Raw genomic sequence first — 18,919 nt, 5'->3', positions numbered from 1 at the left:
TGAGCCTTAAAAACATGGGGAGTGAAAGAAGCCAGTCATAAAAGACTGTGTATAATATAATATGATTCCATTTATTTGTGATGTTGTGAGTAGGCAAATGCATAGAGACAGAAAAGTTAGTAACTGCCAGGGGCTGGGTAGAGGATGATATACAGGAAGTAATGCTAATGCGACAGGTTTAGTTTTGAAGCACTGAAGTGTTCTAAAATTGGATTATGGTGTTGAGTGCATCACCAAATATTTAACCCCAAGTATGTAAAAGAACTCTGATTTGTATACTTTAAAAGGGTAACCTTTTATATATCAATAAAAGTGAAAGTGAAAGTTGCTCAGTCTTGTCTGACTCTTTGCAACCCCATGGACTATACAGTCCATGGAACTCTAGGCCAGAATACTGGAGTGGGTAGCCTTTCCCTTCTCCAGGGGATCTTCCCAACCCAGGGATTGAACCCAGGTCTCCTGCATTGCAGGTGGATTCTTTACCTGCTGAGCCACAAGGGAAGCCCCATATATCAATAAAGCTGTCATTAAAAAAAAAAATTAGAACAAAATAACAAAAATGAGATACTTAGGGATTTATACTTTAAAGAATTATACAGTAAATGCTACAAAAAAATCTAAGAAGAATTAAAGACCAAAATAAAGAGATATACTCATCAATTAGAAGGCTCAGTACTTTTAAGATGGTTGTTTTCCCCAACTAATGTATAGAGTTCATGTACTGTTTTTTTAAAAATTGACAGCTGACTCCAAAATTTCTCTGGGAATATGTCACATGGCCAAAATAATTTTGAAAAAGAACAAAATTCCAAGATTTGTACAACCTGAATCATTTATCGGACTGTGTGTTATTGACCTAAGAACAGACACTGATCATTGTAACACACTAGTTAAGAACAGAACCACAACTATGGCTAGTTGACTTTTGGACATGGGTTCAAATAGGTTCTGTAGGTAAAGAATAATCTTTTAACTTTTTTTCTTTTGCTGCACTGTGCAGTATCTGGGATCTTAGTTCCCCAACCAGGGATCAAACCAGTGCCCTCTGCAGTGGAAATGCAAAGTCTTAACCACTGAACTACAAGAGGAGTACCAAGAATAATCTCTCTGATAGGTAGTGCTGCACAACTGCATTTCCAAATTAAAAAATAAAAAGAATCCCATGCTCTACCTCATACCATGTGTAAAAATAAACTCCAAATGAATCATAGACCTAAATGGAAAAATTAATACTGTAAGACTTCTTGAAGAAAATATAAGAAGAAATTTTTGAGATATTAGACTTGGCAAAGATATCTTAGCTATGACATCAAAAGTACAGTTCATAAAATAAAAAAGTTGTTTTGCTCTTCTACAATTTGAGGAAATTTTAGGAAAATGAAAGCTGCAGATTGGGAGATAATGTTTACAAAATATGTTTCTGACCAAGGATTTGGTTCCAGAATATATAGGCAACTTAAATAACCAAAAAAAGTTTTAGGAAAATAAGTAGATAGTTTACCAAAGGTTTCTGATGCTCAACATTGTTAGTTACTAAGGAAATACAAATTGAAACCACAGTGAGGTACCACTGCACACCAATTAGAATAGTAAAATTTATTTTAAAGGAAAGGAAAACAAAGAACATATAATACTTAGTGCTGCTGAGGACACAGAGTAACTACACCAGACATACATCACTGATGGGAATGCAGAAAGGTGTAGCCACTTCAGAAAAGAGTTTCTCTAAGGTTAACCAAGTTTCCAAGCAACTCAGCCATTCCCCTCCAGTGGTATTTCCTCAAGTGAAATGAAAATTTACATCCAGACTAAAACTTAGGTACATATTTTTAGCAACTTTATTCATAATTGCCAAAGTAGAAAAGAATTCAAAGGTCCTGGAACTGATGAGTGAATTTAAAACCACCAGCAACCTTTGGTACATCTATATCAGGGAGTTATACTCCACAAGAAAAAACAATGAGTTGCTGGAAGTGGGCACGCTCTTTGCCTGCAGAATGTCAGCTTTTTCCCTTCCAGTGGTTTGCGCCTTGCTGGGAAATTCTGAGAGTCAAGAGAAAGTCATCCGGGACATTGCTAGACAGCTTGCCCAAATAGCATATGGAATCTGCCCAGGGCTCATGGAGATTCGGCTGCACAGTTTAGGAATGAGAGCCTGTCAGAGGAGGACAGGAGTATCTATTTGTTCAACAGATACAAAGATTTAGTTATGCAAGAAGAGTAAGTTGTTCATTGTTCATGAACAGATCTTCTGTACAACATGGTGCACATTGTTAACAATACCGCATTGTGCACTTTAAGTGGGCGCTGTCATGTGAAGTGCTCTTACCGCAATAAAATCAGTTGGTTAGAACATTAGCCTGGAAGAAAACATTCACAATACATATATCTAACAATGTGGATCCAGACTATATTTTATATTTTAAAAACGTCTTGAAACCCAGGGTCGCTAACAACCCAGTTTTTTTAAATAGCCAAAAATTTGAACAAACTTCACCAGAGAAGCTAAGAATAGTCACATGAGAAGATGCTCCTCATCATTAGTTATTATGAAAATGCAAATTAAAACACAATGAGATACCACTTTACCTACCTAGAAAGGCTAAAATTAAGAAGACTGAAAAGATCGTGTGACAAGGATGTAAAGCAAAAATGTAATGTTGATTAATTACTGATGCTGATGTAAAATGGTACACGTACCTACCTAACGACCCAGTAATTCCATTCCTAGGTATTTAACTTAAAGGAAGGAAAACATATGCCCCCAAAAGACTTGCATACAAATGTTCATAGCAGATTTATTCATAGTAGCATGTAACTAGAAGCAATCCAAATGTTCATCTGTAAGTGAATGAATAAACATAATTGTGGTATCTTCAGATAATTTAATCAAAAGGAATGAACTACTTATGTATGCAACAACATGAGTGAATCTCAAACATTATGCTGAAAACTTTAAAAGCCTTGTACAAAAGAGTATGGACTATGATTTGGGACAAGCAAGCCTAAATTTTAGTAACATTAGGCTTCTCAGTGGTTATCTGGGGCCAGGAGTGAGATGAAAAACGTATTGACTGCAAAGGGACATGAGAAGCCTTCTGTTGTGATGGGAATGTTCTACAAGTTGGTTGGGATAATGGTTATACTGGTGTATACGTTTATCAACAAATGTGTACAAACTGAATTGTACACTTAAAATAGGTGCACTTTATTGTATGTAAATTATATTGTACGTTAATAAGTTGATTTTAATGTGTAAAATAGATTTTAAATTAATCCTAAAATTGAATCTTCAAACTAAAGTAAAATCTAACTCCTATATATCTAATTAATAACATAGCCATACAAATAATTTACTTAACTTTTGGATCAGTATTCTAACTGTATATGGGTCTTTAGACAAAAATATATTGTGAACAAATACTTATACCTGGTGGTTTTGTTTTTGGTAAAGGTTGTGTTAAAGTATTTTCGGATAGAGCTAATGAGTAAATCTGTAAGTGTAAACTGGGATTCTGACTGTAGGAAAAGGAAAATAGGTGTGAAGTGGAGGAAGATGAGGAATGCTGTATTGAATTTGAGTTAAGAGTTGTCATTATGCACTCATCATTTAAAAAAGACATGTGTTTCTTAGCTTTGTCCCCTTAAGGGGCCTAAAAGCAATGACAGCTCAGGCATTGAATATAGTTGACAACACAGATCTTGATTTCAAAATGCCATTGCCCACTAAAAGACTTCTTGAAATGGTTGACTTCAGGTCTGGTACAGAATTTAAAAAAACAAGGTGAACCTGAAACATCTTGTGCTAGAAGGTAAGAATGTGTCAGAGCACCATGGAGGACATGTGAAAAGGAAGCAAGATTGAGGGGACAAATTGAATATCATGATATGGTATTTTTAAAAGTATAATACATACACATTGAAAAATATATTAATATACATTTATATATTCTGTATGTATTTATATAGATAAGAGAGAGGAAAGGGGGAAATGCTCGTTTTCATAGAAGAATGCTAACTTTTAAATATTGAAAGTACTGTAATTAGAGCACTACTGTTTCTAATCTCTAGTGCAGTAATTAAAATAAAGATCATGAACAGTTGGTGTCTGAAACCATTAGCTGTTGGGACAAGGTATCGACACTGTCTTAACAGTTAACACCTCCCAGTTGTGTGTTAATTTTGAAGAGAAGAAATAACTACATTCAGAGATCTGACAGCACCTGAACCACTTCAAGTTTAATATCACCAGTAGTGAGACAAACTGAGTATGTGTGTCCTCATGAGAAGAAACGATAATTACAAAGCATCTTTATGTACTTCTCATGAAGATGCAATCAGACAAATCTGGTATTTGGGATAGTACAAATACATTTCAAGTACATTCAACTGACTTGGATTCCTCAAAATAAAAAAATCCATGTCATGAAGTCAAGGCAAAAGGGATCTGGAATTAGGGGCAGAGTGGAGACACTATTCTAAATGTAGAGACACAAGCAAATATAATCTTGAATTTTGACTGCATCCTACAGAGAGCTTTAAAATTGTAAACATTTTGATAACTGAGGGAAATTGGAATATGACCTCTGTATTAATCACATGCAATAATGACAGCATTAAATTTTCTTCAAGTCTGGTAAATGATATTTGGTTATATAGCTGAATGTCCTATTCCGAGGAGATACCACTGAATTGTTTAAGGATACAATTTCATGACATCTGCAAGCTATTTTCAGGTAGCTTAAAAGCATATGTGTCTGTGTATAAAGGTAAAACAAGTATAACAAAATGTTAGCAGTCTTTGAATCTTAAGTGACAGGTGTATAGGTTATTCCTTGTTCTAGTTAAGTTTTTCTGTGGGTTTAAAATATTCAAAATAAAAATCAAGGGGAGAAAAATATCTTGTTCTGAATTACTCTCAAAATGTATAAGCTTGAAATTTTTGAGGAGAGTTACTGGGAAATAGTGTTAATTATCAATTCATTTGAACTATCTGATATTCCAGAGAATGTCAGAGGGACTTTAGAGATTATCTTGTCTGGGTCCCTTATTCATACTGGTGAAGAAATGAGTCTGACAGTAGAGTCACTTACTGAAATCATACGGTAAGCCAGCAGTAGCTCCTGGACAGTGAGTTCAGCTGTCTTATTTTCCAGGATATTTGTTGCTTTTCCCACTGTGCCATGTTATCTCTTCCCGTAAAAGGACTTTGTTGGAGGTAAAGTTAAATTAAGAAAAATATAAAGTATCATTTTTTCTTCCTAGTTTGTCTTCAGTAATTTCCCCTGCATTTTGACAGTGTTATGAGACCATGTTTGATCTCTTGATATATAGGTCAGGAATTTAGTGAAAGATGTATGCTTCTTTTGATAATTGCCTTCCTAGAATTCTTTTGATCATCTGGTTTGAGCTGTGTGTTTTTTGTCGTTTATTTTTTTTATCCTCTAGTTTAAGCTATGAAGAAGGACATCCCTCAAACTCTGAAACAGACCTCCTTCAGAGACCGACTTTTGCAGCCTCTCATCAGCTTCCTGGATATACTGCCACACCTCAGCCAACTGGTAAAAATTCTACTGTGAAATATACGCTGAATCTGGGTGCATTTAGTGAATAAGGAAAGTCAGCTCTCTCACATGTTGGGTTATGAAAGTGAACAGGACAGAACGGTTCCATGGGAAACGTTAGAATGAAAATGAGATTGAAAGCTTTGTCTTTTACTAATAGGAAACAGTTATACAGTTAATTAGTAAGGAAAACTTTTTTTCCTGCATCTCTATAGATTTTAAATTATAACTATGCTTAAGTAAATTAATACTTGTTTGCTATTCAAAATGAAGCAGTTTAGGATTGTAGCACTTTGGGCCTCAAATTTCAGAGATTCCTTTTAAAAATAGCATCAGGAATATCCTTTTATGTTAATATATATTTTTACTTTGGGATACATTTTGTCTTCAAATGTAGGTCTTTCTGGAATATTTGATACTAGTGTGAACGATGCCAGCACTAACACTAAAGAATCTTCAGTGATGAGTTTTCTCTCTGCTGTTGAATCCCGAACTGCTCAGGCTGCTTCTTCAGGAACTACTCTTTTACCACAATTCAGGGCCCCATCCTGGCAGACAGGTGATGCTTTGTTTTCTTTAAGTCCTATAGAAATACTGCTAAAAATTCACTTTTTATAGTTTTGTCATGATGGTAGTGTGGCTGAGAGTGGTGTTAATTATTGATTTTCCAGTGAACTTTAAAACCCGGAATTTTTCACTATTTTAAGGTGGATAAAATTCAGGAAATTGTTACTAGCAGAAATTCAGTTTTAGCACTCTGTTGAAAACTAACAAGTTGAAGAAGGTAGGTAATTGTTAAAAGGTAAATCCTAGATATAAAGTTTTTACCTGGCAGTTTAAGTAGTCACTTATTTACTTGAGAGAAGAAAAGATTAAATTTCTTTTCCTTTTATCCCCCATGTTACTTTTATAGAGGTATAATTAACATGTAAAATTTTAAGATATTTAGAGTGTACGTTGCACTAATTTGGTACATATTTACATTGTTAAAAAATTCCTCCATCTGGTTAATTAACAAGCCTATCACTTTACATGTTTATCTTTTGTGGGGAAGTTGGTGAAAGATTAAGTTCTGTTTTAGTGCCTTCAGACTGGATAGGTGATACAGTAAAAAACAATCTTAGAACTGATTTTGTCATTAGAGTTAGGAAAGTTATTCTTAAGTGAATGGAATAAGTCATTCTTTAGTAAAAGCTAGTACAAAGTGATGTTATTATATTATGTACTTTTCTATTTTATTTCATTTTTCTGTTGCCCCTTGAAATTGTTTGTGTGTATTTTTATTTTTTGCAGGATGACAGCTTAGTTTTTTTTTTTTTAGGTTTCATCTTAAAGACTATACTTTTAAGTAATAGTGATTGGAAATATTTTATTATTCTGATGTAGATTCCATTAATAAAGCTGTCTTTTCAGTATGTCTGAGAAACTTCTGCTTCCAAAGAAACAATGTGTTAGTATGGCATAAAACAATATTTTTTAAAACATTAAAAAATACAATAGCTTTATTTATTGCTTCCTGGAATAATTTTACATAACATGTATTTAGTTAGTTCTAAGCATTATTTATTGTTTCAGGAGTAACTAGATGTTTTCTGTCCTTGTAGTCATAATACTCTTTTGATTGCTGCCCGTCTTCTGGGATCTTAGCTCCTTGACCAGTTAAACCTGGGCCCCAGCAATGAAAGATCGAGTCCTAAGTGTTGGGCCACCAGGGAATTCCCACTTTTTTGACATTTAATGGAAAGAAGTGAAAGAAGAATATTTTTGAAAAGGGCCAGAGAACCTTTTTCCCTTTATTTTTTCAAAATGGGAAAAAAAATATTTTAATGGAAGCTCACTAAAAAATATGTAAATAGGCTTAGAGATTGAATTTACTGTTACAGGGAAAAAGCATGGGAGGGGGAGGGTTTAATTGGGAATTTGGGATTGGCATGTATACACTGCTGTATTTAAAACAGATAACCAGGAAGGACCTACCGTATAGTGCAGAGAATGCTTCTCAATATTCTGAAATAACCTATATGGGCAAAGAATTTGAAAATGAATAGGTACATGTATAACTGAATCACTTTGCTATACTCCTGAAACTAACACAACATTGTTAATCAGTTTTGCTCCAACATAAAAATTTAAGAAATGGAAACAGTTAGGGCTTCCCTGGTGGCTTGGTGGTAAAGAATCTGCCTGCCAACGTAGGAGACATGGGTTTGATCCCTGATCTGGGAAGATCCCACATGCCGCAGAGCAAATAAGCCCGAGAGGCACGACTGTTGAGCCTGTGCTTTAGAGCCTGGGGGCCACAACTGCCGAAGCCCATGTGCCCTAGAGCCCGTGCTCCGCAACAGGAGGAGCCACCACAATGAGAAGCCCACGTGTGGCAACTAGAGAGTAGCCCTTGCTCCCCGCAGCTAGAGGAAAGCCCACACAGCAGCGAAGACCCAGCACAGGCAAAAATAAATAAATTAAGGGAAAAAAGAAATGAAACAAGTAAAAGGTACATAAAATGAAAAGTGATGGTTCCTAACTATAGTCCTGCTTTTTAGAGAAGAGTTAATAGTGTTTACTCTTTATTGATATCTTCATGCATCAAAACTTTTTTTGTATTTTCACCTAAGCAGTGTTACAGCAGCAGTATTATTAGGATATGCCATAATTATTTTACCAGTCTCCTGTTGATGGACATTTAGTTTGTTTCTACCTGTTATTCACAATAACTGTACTGAGTATCTTGTTTGAATCTTTGTGTCCACTTATTTCCATAGGGTAAATTTCCATAGATCTAAATTTCTGTAGGAACTTTTGGATCATAAGGGTATACGTGGTTTTACTTTGGCTGTAAGTGGCTAGACTGCTATCCTGAAATGTTAACAATCTCTTCTTGACAGTACTTCATTAATTTCTGGTCAGCTTTTTGTGATAAGCATGCATCTATTGTTATTGGAAGTTGTTCATAGGAAATCAAAACTTGAAATGCAAGGATTTTTAAAATATACATGTATTTTGATGAAACAGACTTTGCAGTGTTAACCTCACTATTAGTTTTAGATTTATTTATTACATTAAATGTAGGGAATTTGGTTTCAGTTTTAATGTTATGAACATTTTAGTTTGTTCATTGGTATTTTGCATGGGAATTTCAGGGTAATCACTAGAGATGATATATTCTTAGTATTTTTGTAAATTTCAAATGACATATCTGACTGTATAATCTCATGTTTATATAACAATAATAGAAATGAATTGCTGATACCTTTGTAGTTTTGTTTTTGCCTTACAAAAACTAGCTATTTTGAAATATATTTTTTAAAATTTCTATGCAGAACTAGTTTGTCAGACTTTTCAGTTTTAAAGAGATTTTGATGGATTAAGGGTTATGTAAGTTTTACAGGTCTATCATGAGAACAGATAGAAGTGTTTGTGCTATAACTGCATGAGTGTATTTGTTTTCTTTTCACAGGTATGCATTCCTCAGCACCAACTGAGCTGTTTGTTACTGGACCTTTGCCAACCACTGGAACACTTCCATCCCCTGCCCTCCCTGCTTATCAGCATCCCGCCACCTTCAGCAATAGAAACTTTGCTACCACCTCACCTTTGGTGCTTCAGGATTCAACTTTTAACACTACATCAAATGGAATTTTAAGTCCTCATGATCCTTTGCTTCAAATCAAGACTTCCCAGGGAACTGTTCCAACTGCTTTGACATTTGAGCGCCTGGGCAGTTCTGCGATAAGTAACAGCATACCACCTCAGTCTTCAACGTACCGCTCAGCTCAAGAGTCTGCACCCCATCTTTTACAACCTCAGTTTAGTTTGTTGCCTTCAGCACTTGGAGGAGCTCAGCAAACTTCTCAAGCCTATGGTTCAACTCTCTTTACTAGTTCTACTGCTTCCATTGAAAGAGCTCTTCTCCGAGAATGTAGTGTTATTAAACACCATCAGCGGCCTTCAGGTACCCAGTCTATTCAGGCACAACTGACTGGTTCACAGCATTCCTTACACAGTTATCTATCAAATGCAAGTGGGGTTAATTTTCAGGAAACAAGCAGGCAGTCATCTTTATCCTGTAGCCCAATTGGAGAGTCTACTCAGGTGAGCAATGGAGGATTGCAACAGAAGCCCTCCCAGGTCTCAGTGGAACTTGCTCAGTCCTATTCATCTGCAATTCCATCATCAGGGTATCCTCCTACTGCAAAAGTAAAAAGCTGTTCTACAAAACAACCACTAGCATCAGCCAAGTCCCCCAAACCTCCAAGTATAATTCCTCCTGTGCAAACACTAAGCTATTCCAAACCTTTACATAACCAGAGTTCTGTAATATCAGGCCAAGCACAAATTTATTCTACAGCGCAGCTACCAAGCCTTTTATCAGTCAGTCAGTCTCAAAATTATGGTTTAGTGCAGCCACATAATGTGCCATCTATTGTTCATTCGCAGGTTTATAGGTCCAGCAAAGTTGAGAAGTTGCCATCCTTGTATAAAACATTGACTTTCTCTGGCTCATCTCAGACTATCACTTCTGAAAACTCAACACTTAATTATTCTTCCAATCAGCAAGAGGTGTTATCTTCGGTTACTAATGAGAATTACCCTGCTCAAACAAGAGATCCGTCTTCAGATAGCCAGTCTCAGAGTTACTCATCTGGTCATTCTCAGGGTTTATCACCAGTCAGCCAGACACAGGTTAGCTTTTCATCTCAGTCACACGTTTTGCCAGTTGTTAGTCCTTCAGAAAGCTATGCTTCAGGTCAGTCCCTGACATTAACAGCCCCTTCTCTTTCTTATTCTTCTGCCTCTCGGGCTCAGAATGTGCCAGATGCTAGTCCAACTCAGAATTTTATTTCTGTGCATTCTTCCCCAAATGCTCAGACCCAAGGGTCATCCTCTCCCCAGTCTCAAAAGTTTTTGCCTGCTGTCCAGTCATCATCTTTTGCGACCTCTACTCATTGTCAGACCTTACAGAATAACCTACCTTCCCCTGATCCAAAGTCTTACGCTGAAAGAAAACTTGACTCAAATGTTTATACGTCTTCAAAACAAGAGGATGATTTTCCAATACAAGAGTTACAGGTATTACAGCCGCAAGTATCTCTTGAGTCATCAACCCAAAGGCTGTCTGAGGGGGAAATGAACGTTCCAGAGTCAGCTTATAAGGTGTCAAAGGCAGATGACAGATATTCTCAGAGCATAATCAGAAGTAATTCCTGTCTTGAAGATCAGGTGGTTGGTATTGCTCTACAAGGGTCTAAAAAAGAAGAAAACATAGTTGGTTCAATGACACAACTTAACCAACAAATTGGCCAAGTCAATAGTTCTGCAACCCTTGATATTAAGAAGACAACTAATTTAATGCAAACTCCGCAAATACGGTTGAATACTAAAGACCTAAACCAGCAGCATTCTCTTATACAGAAGGTGCATGAAGCCAAGGTCCAGGAGCAGCATGATCAAATAATTAATGCCTCATCTCAGATTCAAATTCCAAACAATGCTTTAGGGCATGGCCATCAGGCATCTCTTCCTAATACACAGGTCCTTTTAGATTCTGCCTGTGATCTACAGATTCTTCAGCAGTCAATACTGCAGGCAAGTTTAGGACAAATAAAGACATCTTTACAAGTACAGCGTGTTCAAAGTCCTCAACAAATAGTACATCCTTTCCTTCAAATGGATGGTCATATTATTCGGAGCAATGGCGAACATTCTCAGCAGCAACTCCATCCTCAAAATTCTGAAATTATGAAAATGGATCTTTCTGACTCTTCAAAACCATTACAGCAACATCTGACAACAAAGGGCCATTTTAATGAAACAACTCAACATGATTCAAAGAATCATTTTGTTTCTCTTGGATCAATATGTTTCCCAGAGGCAATGCTCCTCAGTGATGAGAGAAATATTTTATCAAATGTGGATGATATCTTAGCAGCTACAGCAGCAGCTTGTGGGGTCACACCTTCTGATTTCTCCAAGTCAACTTCAAATGAAACCATTCCTGCTGTTGAAGATGGTGATTCTAAATCTCATTTTCAGCAGTCATTAGATGTTGGGCATGTGACATCTGATTATAACTCCATAGCAGCTACAGTAGGAAAGCCACCAAATATAAATGATATTTCCTTAAATGGAAATCAAGTTACTGTAAATCTTTCACCAGTACCTACTCTTCAGTCAAAGATGACTCTTGATCAACAGCATGTTGAAGTACCTGGTCAAAATAAAGCTTCTAAAGTAACTTCACCAGTAGTCGGACCAGGTCATGAAGTCCAGGAGCAAAGTTCTGGTCCATTCAAGAAACAGTCTGCAGCCAGTCATGAACCTGAAGAAGACAGTGAAATTGCTGTTGATAGTACATTAAATAATAACAGAAATCAAGAATTCGTTTCTAGTAGTAGAAGCATAAGTGGAGAGAGTGCTACATCGGAGAGCGAATTCACTTTAGGCGGTGATGACAGTGGTGTGTCGGTGAACTCCTCTAGGAATACACTTGCAGTGTTGGCCATGGCCCAGCCTGGGGAGACAGTCAGTGTCAAGATGGAAGAGGAAAACCAAGATTTAATGCATTTTAACCTCCAGAAGAAGAAAACTAAAGGAAAAGGGCACACTAAAGAGGAAGACAGCAGTCATCAGAAACAGCTGAAAAGACCTGCCCAAGGCAAACGCCAGAATCCAAGGGGAACAGATACATATTTACCGTATACTCCCCCTTCCTCAGAAAGCTGCCATGATGGTTATCAGCATCAAGAAAAAATGAGACAGAAGATCAAAGAAGTAGAGGAAAAACAACCAGAAGTCAAAACTGGATTTATTGCCTCTTTCTTAGATTTTCTGAAATCTGGGCCCAAACAGCAGTTTTCCACTCTTGCTGTGAGAATGCCTAACAGGACTAGGCGACCAGGAACACAGACCGTTCGTACATTTTGTCCCCCACCACTTCCAAAGACTGCAGCTGTGACACCCACACCTTTAGTGTCTGAGGCTGGGGCTAACAGTCCATCAGAAAAACTTGATAACGAACTTAAAAACTTGGAGCATTTATCTCCACTTTCTTCTGATGAAGATGATCCTGGAGTATGCAGTCATGATATTTACAAAAGCAGCTCTACTACCTTAAATACTTCAGACGCTACTTCTGATAAAAAGAAGAAAGCAGGTAAAGTTTTAAATTTGAAGTTCGTAATTATGGCTTTTATTTTTTTTCTGGCTCTGTAACAAGTTTTATGCTTTCTTAGCTTGAAGCAAGTCTACAGTTTCTCAAGACAGAATGCTTAGGCAGATATCTTAGACTTATTTTTTTTAATGTTCCTTGCCTCTAGGAAAGTTCTGAGTTTTAGACTACGTAGTTCTGGGTTTTATTCAGCTTTTTATCACATGCAACGTAGTTTACATAGTGCACTATCCAGATTTTTCTAGTCTGAGTCATCTTAAAGTGGCTCATGGATATGGGACATTGTATTGAGGGCCATGTTGTTATGTATAAACTGGCATATTTTCTTTGTATGCTAATTTTACCTAAAAAATTAACATTTTGCTATTAAATTGGTTATTTTGTGTGCAATTAAGTTCAAAACTTTAAAAATTTTGCACTGGTTTCATACTATATGCCCAGATCCTTTAGGTGTATGTTTCACTTTCTCTGTAGTTAAGGGAACATTTTAAGAAACTATTTTGAGAAGCATTGTCTTATGTAAATAATTGTCAAGCAGTATAAAAGTTATTGTTGTAAAGAACATGCTAAGGAAAAAATAGCAGTCAAATAGCTATCACCTCTGTGCCAGGAACTATTAGCAATATCGTGAGATGTGCTTGGTATCTCCAATATACAGATGATATAACAGACTAAATGAATTGTCCGGGCCCATACAGTTAGTAAATGACAGAGTTGGAGTCCATATTCAGATTTAAATCATGCTCAGGTTTATCTGGTTCTAACACCTGTATTCCTGCCTATCGCTTTTATATGAATAGAGTGGTACATATGAGTTAAACCTTGTTTTGTGATGTACTTTTCAGCTTCTTTCCAGATTTGACCACCTTTTTAACTAATGAAGTGATAAGAAACAGCCGGTATCCCAAATAATCTATTAGTGTAAATGTCTGCTAATACATTTGTCAGTAAAAGTTTTAAGTCTGCTAAAACATTTCTGAAGAATTCTCATTTTGTTATACAGGGAAATTAGCATACTGGAAAATTATTGCTAGAGTCAGAACATAACAGATGTAGCTAATCACAGGAAGGTTTTACATTCTTCTCCCTCAATTCAGAATACTTTGCAGTTACTGTTATATTCCCTGTTATGTTCTTAGAGCAAATCTTTTATAATCTCTGTTACAAAACATGAATCTGGAACTAGTTTTAGTTAAAACCACCACCATCAACCTGATCCTTACTAATAGATCTTTGAAGTTTTCCCTTTACGCATCGCCTCCTCTTCTGTGAGGACCCGTCATCTCTTGCTTGGGCCTATTGCAACAGATTTCTCATTAGTATCCTTCCCACCAGTCTCTGCACCAGTCCATCTTCCATATTGTGATCACATTTATCTTTATAAAAAAGAAGAGTAGTGTAGTGTGTTAGTTGCTTAGTAATGTCCAATTCTTTGCGACCCCATGGACCGTAGCCCGCCAGGCTCCTCTGCCTGTGGAATTCTTAAATCAGTTATTAATTCTCTGCTTTGGAAATACTTCTTGGTGCTCCATGGAAAAAAATTAAAATGTGTAAAAATTCTCCCTTTCCACGTTTCACTCTTTGCTCACTCTTGCCGCTTCCCCTCTTCTGTGACAGCTGAGTTTCTCATTGTTCCTTGGACCTGTGAGCGCCTTTCAGAATCATGCTCCTTTTGAACAGGTTTTTCTCTCCCTGGGTCCTCCTCAGTTTTTTAGTCCAGTGGATACCTTTAGTTCTCCTTGAAGACCCTCTTCAAAATCACTTTGTGAAAGTTAACTCCTGGCAAAATTAGTGCTCATATCCTCTAAATTCCCACAGGTCTTAAATCTTTCCAAAAGGCAAAAGTTTTAAATTTCAACAAGGTCTGACTTATCCATTGTTCCTTTTATGATTTGTGCTTTTTGTATCCTAAGAAATCTTTGCCTAACCCGTAGTCACAAAAATTTTCTCTTGTTTTCTTCTAGGAATTTTGAAGTTTTGCATTTTGTATTTAGGTGTAGGATCTCTTTTAATTTGGGGGGTGGTGGTATAAGTTGTGAGGTATGGGTTGAAGTTTTGCACATGGATGTCCAGCTTTCTTTGTTGAAAAGACAATCCTTTCTCCACTGATTGCTTTTCACATCTCTGTCAAAAATCAGCTCACCATGTTTGTCTTGTTTTTTAATTATGTAGGTTTTAGGTCGCTCAGTCATGTCCAACTCTTTGTGACCCCCGTGGACTATATAGTCCATGGAGTTCTCCTGGTCAGAATACTGGAGTGGGTAGCCTTTACCTTTTCCAGGGGATCTTCCCAACCCAGGGATTGAACCTAGGTCTCCTGCATTGCCAGTGGATTCTTTACCAGCTGAGCCACAAGGGAAGCCCAGCTGACCATATTTGTATGAATCTATTTCTGGACTCTCAATTCTGTCACACTGATCTACATTTTTATACTTTGATCAGTGTGACACTGTCTTAATTGCCATACCACTGTGTGCTTAATCTTTCAGTCATGTCCGACTCTTTGCAATCCTATGAACTGTAGCCTACCAGGGTCCTCTGTCCATGGGGATCCTCCAGGCAGGAATACTGGAATGGGTTGCCATTTCCTTCTACAGAGGATCATCCCAACTCGGGGATTGAACCCATGTTGCAGGTGGTTTCTTTACCATCCGAGTTACTGGGAAACCCTTAATCAATTGCCTCATAATTAATTTGGAGAAGGCAGTGGCAACCCACTCCAGTACTCTTGCCTGGAGAATCCCGTGGACAGAGGAGCCTGATGGGCTACAGTACATGGGATCGCAAAGAGTCGGACACGACTGAGCGATTTCAGTTTCACGCACTGGAGAAGGAAATGGCAACCCACTCCAGTGGTCTTGCCTGGAGAATCCCAGGGACGGAGGAGCCTGGGGGCTGCTGTCTGTGGAGTCGCACAGAGTCGGTCACAACTGACGTGATTTAGCAGCAGCAGCAGCAGATTATAAAAATACAGTTAAACTTCATATGTTGATCTGAAATTTGCACAACTGATTAAAATATTTTTAAAAATGGGAATTCCCTGGCAGTCCAGATGACATCACCGACTCAATGGACATGGGTTTGGTTGGACTCCGGGAGTTGGTGATGGACAGGGAGGCCTGGCGTGCTGCGGTTCGTGGGGTCGCAGAGTTGGACATGACTGAGCAACTGAACTAAATTGAACCAGTAGTTAGGACTCCGGCTTCCCCTGCAGGGAGGCAGGAAGCACAGGTTCACCCTCTGGTCGAGTAGCCAAGATCCTGAAGTGCAGCCAAAAAAAAAAAAGAATAGATTCTTAAAAAATTAGATTGCATAGGATTGTCTATGTAGAAAATGATGGCAGAAAAAGCATTTAGTTTCATTGATTTTTTTTCTCCTTTATTGACAGTTTTACTGATTTCTGCTGTTTTTATTAATTCCTTTTTCAGTTTGTTTTTAGTTTATTATGCTCTATTTTTATCTATTTTCATATGGTAGAAGTCTAAATTGTTGGTTTGAGACTTCTTTTTTGAAAAAGATTTTTTTGATGAGGATCATTTTTAAAGTCTTTAGAATTTGTTGCAATATTGCTTCTGTTTTATGTTTTGGGTTTTTGGTCCTGAGGCATGTGGGATCTCAGCTATCTAACTAGGGGTCAAATCCACACCTGCTATATTGGAAGGTGAAGTCTTAACCACTGGACCACCAGGGATGTCCCCTCTACTCTTTTCAGCTGCTGCTGCTGCTAAGTCGCATCAGTCGTGTCCGACGCTGTGCAACCCCATAGACGGAAGCCTACCAGGCTCCTCTGTCCATGGGATTTTCTAGGCAAGAGTACTAGAGTGGGTTGCCATTTCCTTCTTCATTCTTTTCTGCTCTAAGCACTTAATGTTACGAACTTCTCTCTAAGCCCTGCTTAGCTATATCCCACAAATTTTATTTTTATTATTTGTTTTTATTATTTCAAGTTTTTCAAATTTCTTTTGGTGCTTTCTTTTTGGTCCATGAGTTATTTAGAATCATATTTCACATTTTTCAGATATTGGGGGATTTTCCAGACATCTGTCCTTTATTGATTTCTGCTTTGTATAATTTTAGTTCTTTTAAATCTGTTAAGGTTAGCTTTATTGTCCAAAATATAGCTGATCATGATTAATGTCCCAGTGTACTTTAAAAGAAAATTGCATTTTGCAGTTTTGTGGATGTTGTATAAATTTCAGTTAAAGCAGGTTGGTTGTTCAGATTTTCTATCTCATTGCTGATTATCTGTTTACTTGTTCTGTCAGTTATTGAGAGAGCATTTTCTGTGTTTCCAGATATATTTGTGGATTTGTCTGTTTTGTTTTTCATTTCTATCAGTTACTGCTTTGTGTATTTTGAGCTCTGTTTTTAGATGTGTACACATTTAGGACCATTAAGCCTTAGTGAATTGACCCTTTTATCAGTATAAAATATCCTTCTTTATCCTTGGTAATAATCCTTATTCTGAAGTCTGCTTTGTTATAGCCGCTCTAGGTTTCTTCTGATGGGCTGCATGGATCTTTTTCTATCCTTTGACCTGTGGCATTATGTTTAATGTGAGTATTTTGTAGACAATACATAGTTCAATTTTGTCATTTTTTAAAACTCTAATCTCGTAATCTGTCTTTCAATTAGCTTGTTTAGACCATTTACATTTAATGTAATTACTGATATAGTTCAGTCTTTCATTCTTTGTTTCCTGTTTTCCCTCTTTGGTTTTGTTTCTGTGTCTTTCCTATCTTTAAAAAAATTATTTGAACTTTTTACTATATTTTTTTAAAATTTATCTCTGGGGTTTTTTGGTTTTTTTTTTTTTTTTTTGGCTGTATCTTTTCATGTTATGTTTTTAGTGGTTGACTTAGTGATTACAATCCACTTAGTTAATATTTTTACTATATAAAATAAAATGCCGAAACCTAAAAACCATAGAGCTCTCTTTACCCTTGCTCCTATGTTACATATATTTGTCCTGTTGAAAGCCCTGATAGAGAAATAATTTTTGCTTACAACCATCATACATATTCTAAATAATTTAATAGGAGCAAAATAGTCTATTATATTTACCCAGATATTTATAATTGCTCTTGTACTTCCTTTATTCTTCATACTCCCTGTTTCCCCCTGGTATCATTTCCTTTCAGCCCAAAGACGTATTCCATTTTTAAAACTTTTTCTTTGACTTTCAGTCATGTAATTATTTCTCTGGATAAGGTTCATCCTGTTTGGAGTTTACTGTGCTTTTTGAATCTGTAAAATGTGTATCTTTTTCAAAATTTGAGAAGTTTGCAGGCATTCTCTTTTGTGCACCAAACTCTTTCTTTCCTTACTGGACTCCAGTGACATGAAAGTATAATATTTTGATATTATTCATCAGGTTTCTGAGTTTCTGTTTATTTTTTCAATCTTTTCTTCCTCTCTGTTCTTCAGATTTTATCATTTCTATTGGTCTATCTTCAAGTTCTTTGACTTTTTCACCTTCTCAGTTCACTACTGAGTCTACCCAGGGAGTAGTTTTTATTTCAGATATTTTCAAATATTTTTTTCAACTCTAAAATTTGTATTTGGTGTTCTTTTTTCTAGTTCTAGTTTCTCTGCTGAGAACTTACATATCTCCATTCATTTCAAAAGTATGTTTATCTTACCTCAGGGAGCATGGTTATGATAGCTGTCTTCAAGTCTTTGATAATTTCAACATCTGAGTCACCTTAGAGTGGCATCTGCTCATTATCTTTTCCCTTTGAAAATTGGTCGCATTTTTCTGGTTCTTTATATATTGAGCAATCTTGAATTGCATCCTGCACATTTTGAGTACAATACTGTAAGATTCTGGGTTATGTTAAAATCCTCTGGAGAATATTGGTCTGCTTTGTTTTAGCAAGCAGTCAGACCTTAAGTTCTGTCTCACCTTTGAGTGGTGGTCTGATGTTAGGTCAGTTTTCAAAGCCTTTGTTCTGCTTCTTTGGATCTGACTCAGCAGTTAGTCTGAAACTTGGATGCATGGTAGACTTTGTTATAGTTTAGGTCTCAAAGACTTTGCTGTACTAGTTTGGGTCTCTTCTGCATATGTGCAGTTTCAGCATGAAACTAGGATTTGTGTGGGTTCATGCACAAAATTAGAGGATACCACTCTTCAATTCTCTTCTCTGGGAACTTCCCTACATGCCCAACTCCCAGGGTTTCCTTTCCT

The 18,919-nt window shown here is 36.8% G+C and overlaps 1 protein-coding gene across 3 annotated transcripts in view; it reads left to right on the top strand.

Moving 5' to 3' along the window:
- QSER1 (glutamine and serine rich 1) overlaps nt 1-18,919 on the top strand; it is a 78,193-nt gene that overhangs the window by 27,490 nt on the left and 31,784 nt on the right. For all 3 annotated transcript variants that reach the window (XM_018059280.1, XM_018059282.1, XM_018059281.1), the window contains exons 2-4: nt 5,449-5,561; nt 5,962-6,123; nt 9,022-12,717. In XM_018059280.1, coding sequence (XP_017914769.1) covers nt 6,027-6,123; nt 9,022-12,717 — 3,793 coding nt within the window. In that variant the 5' untranslated portion in view covers nt 5,449-5,561; nt 5,962-6,026. The remainder of the gene's footprint in view (nt 1-5,448; nt 5,562-5,961; nt 6,124-9,021; nt 12,718-18,919) is intronic.

This window comes from Capra hircus, chromosome 15 (assembly GCF_001704415.2).
Source record: "Capra hircus breed San Clemente chromosome 15, ASM170441v1, whole genome shotgun sequence".
NCBI lineage: Eukaryota > Metazoa > Chordata > Mammalia > Artiodactyla > Bovidae > Capra > Capra hircus.
This window is presented reverse-complemented; position numbering and strand designations above follow the sequence as displayed.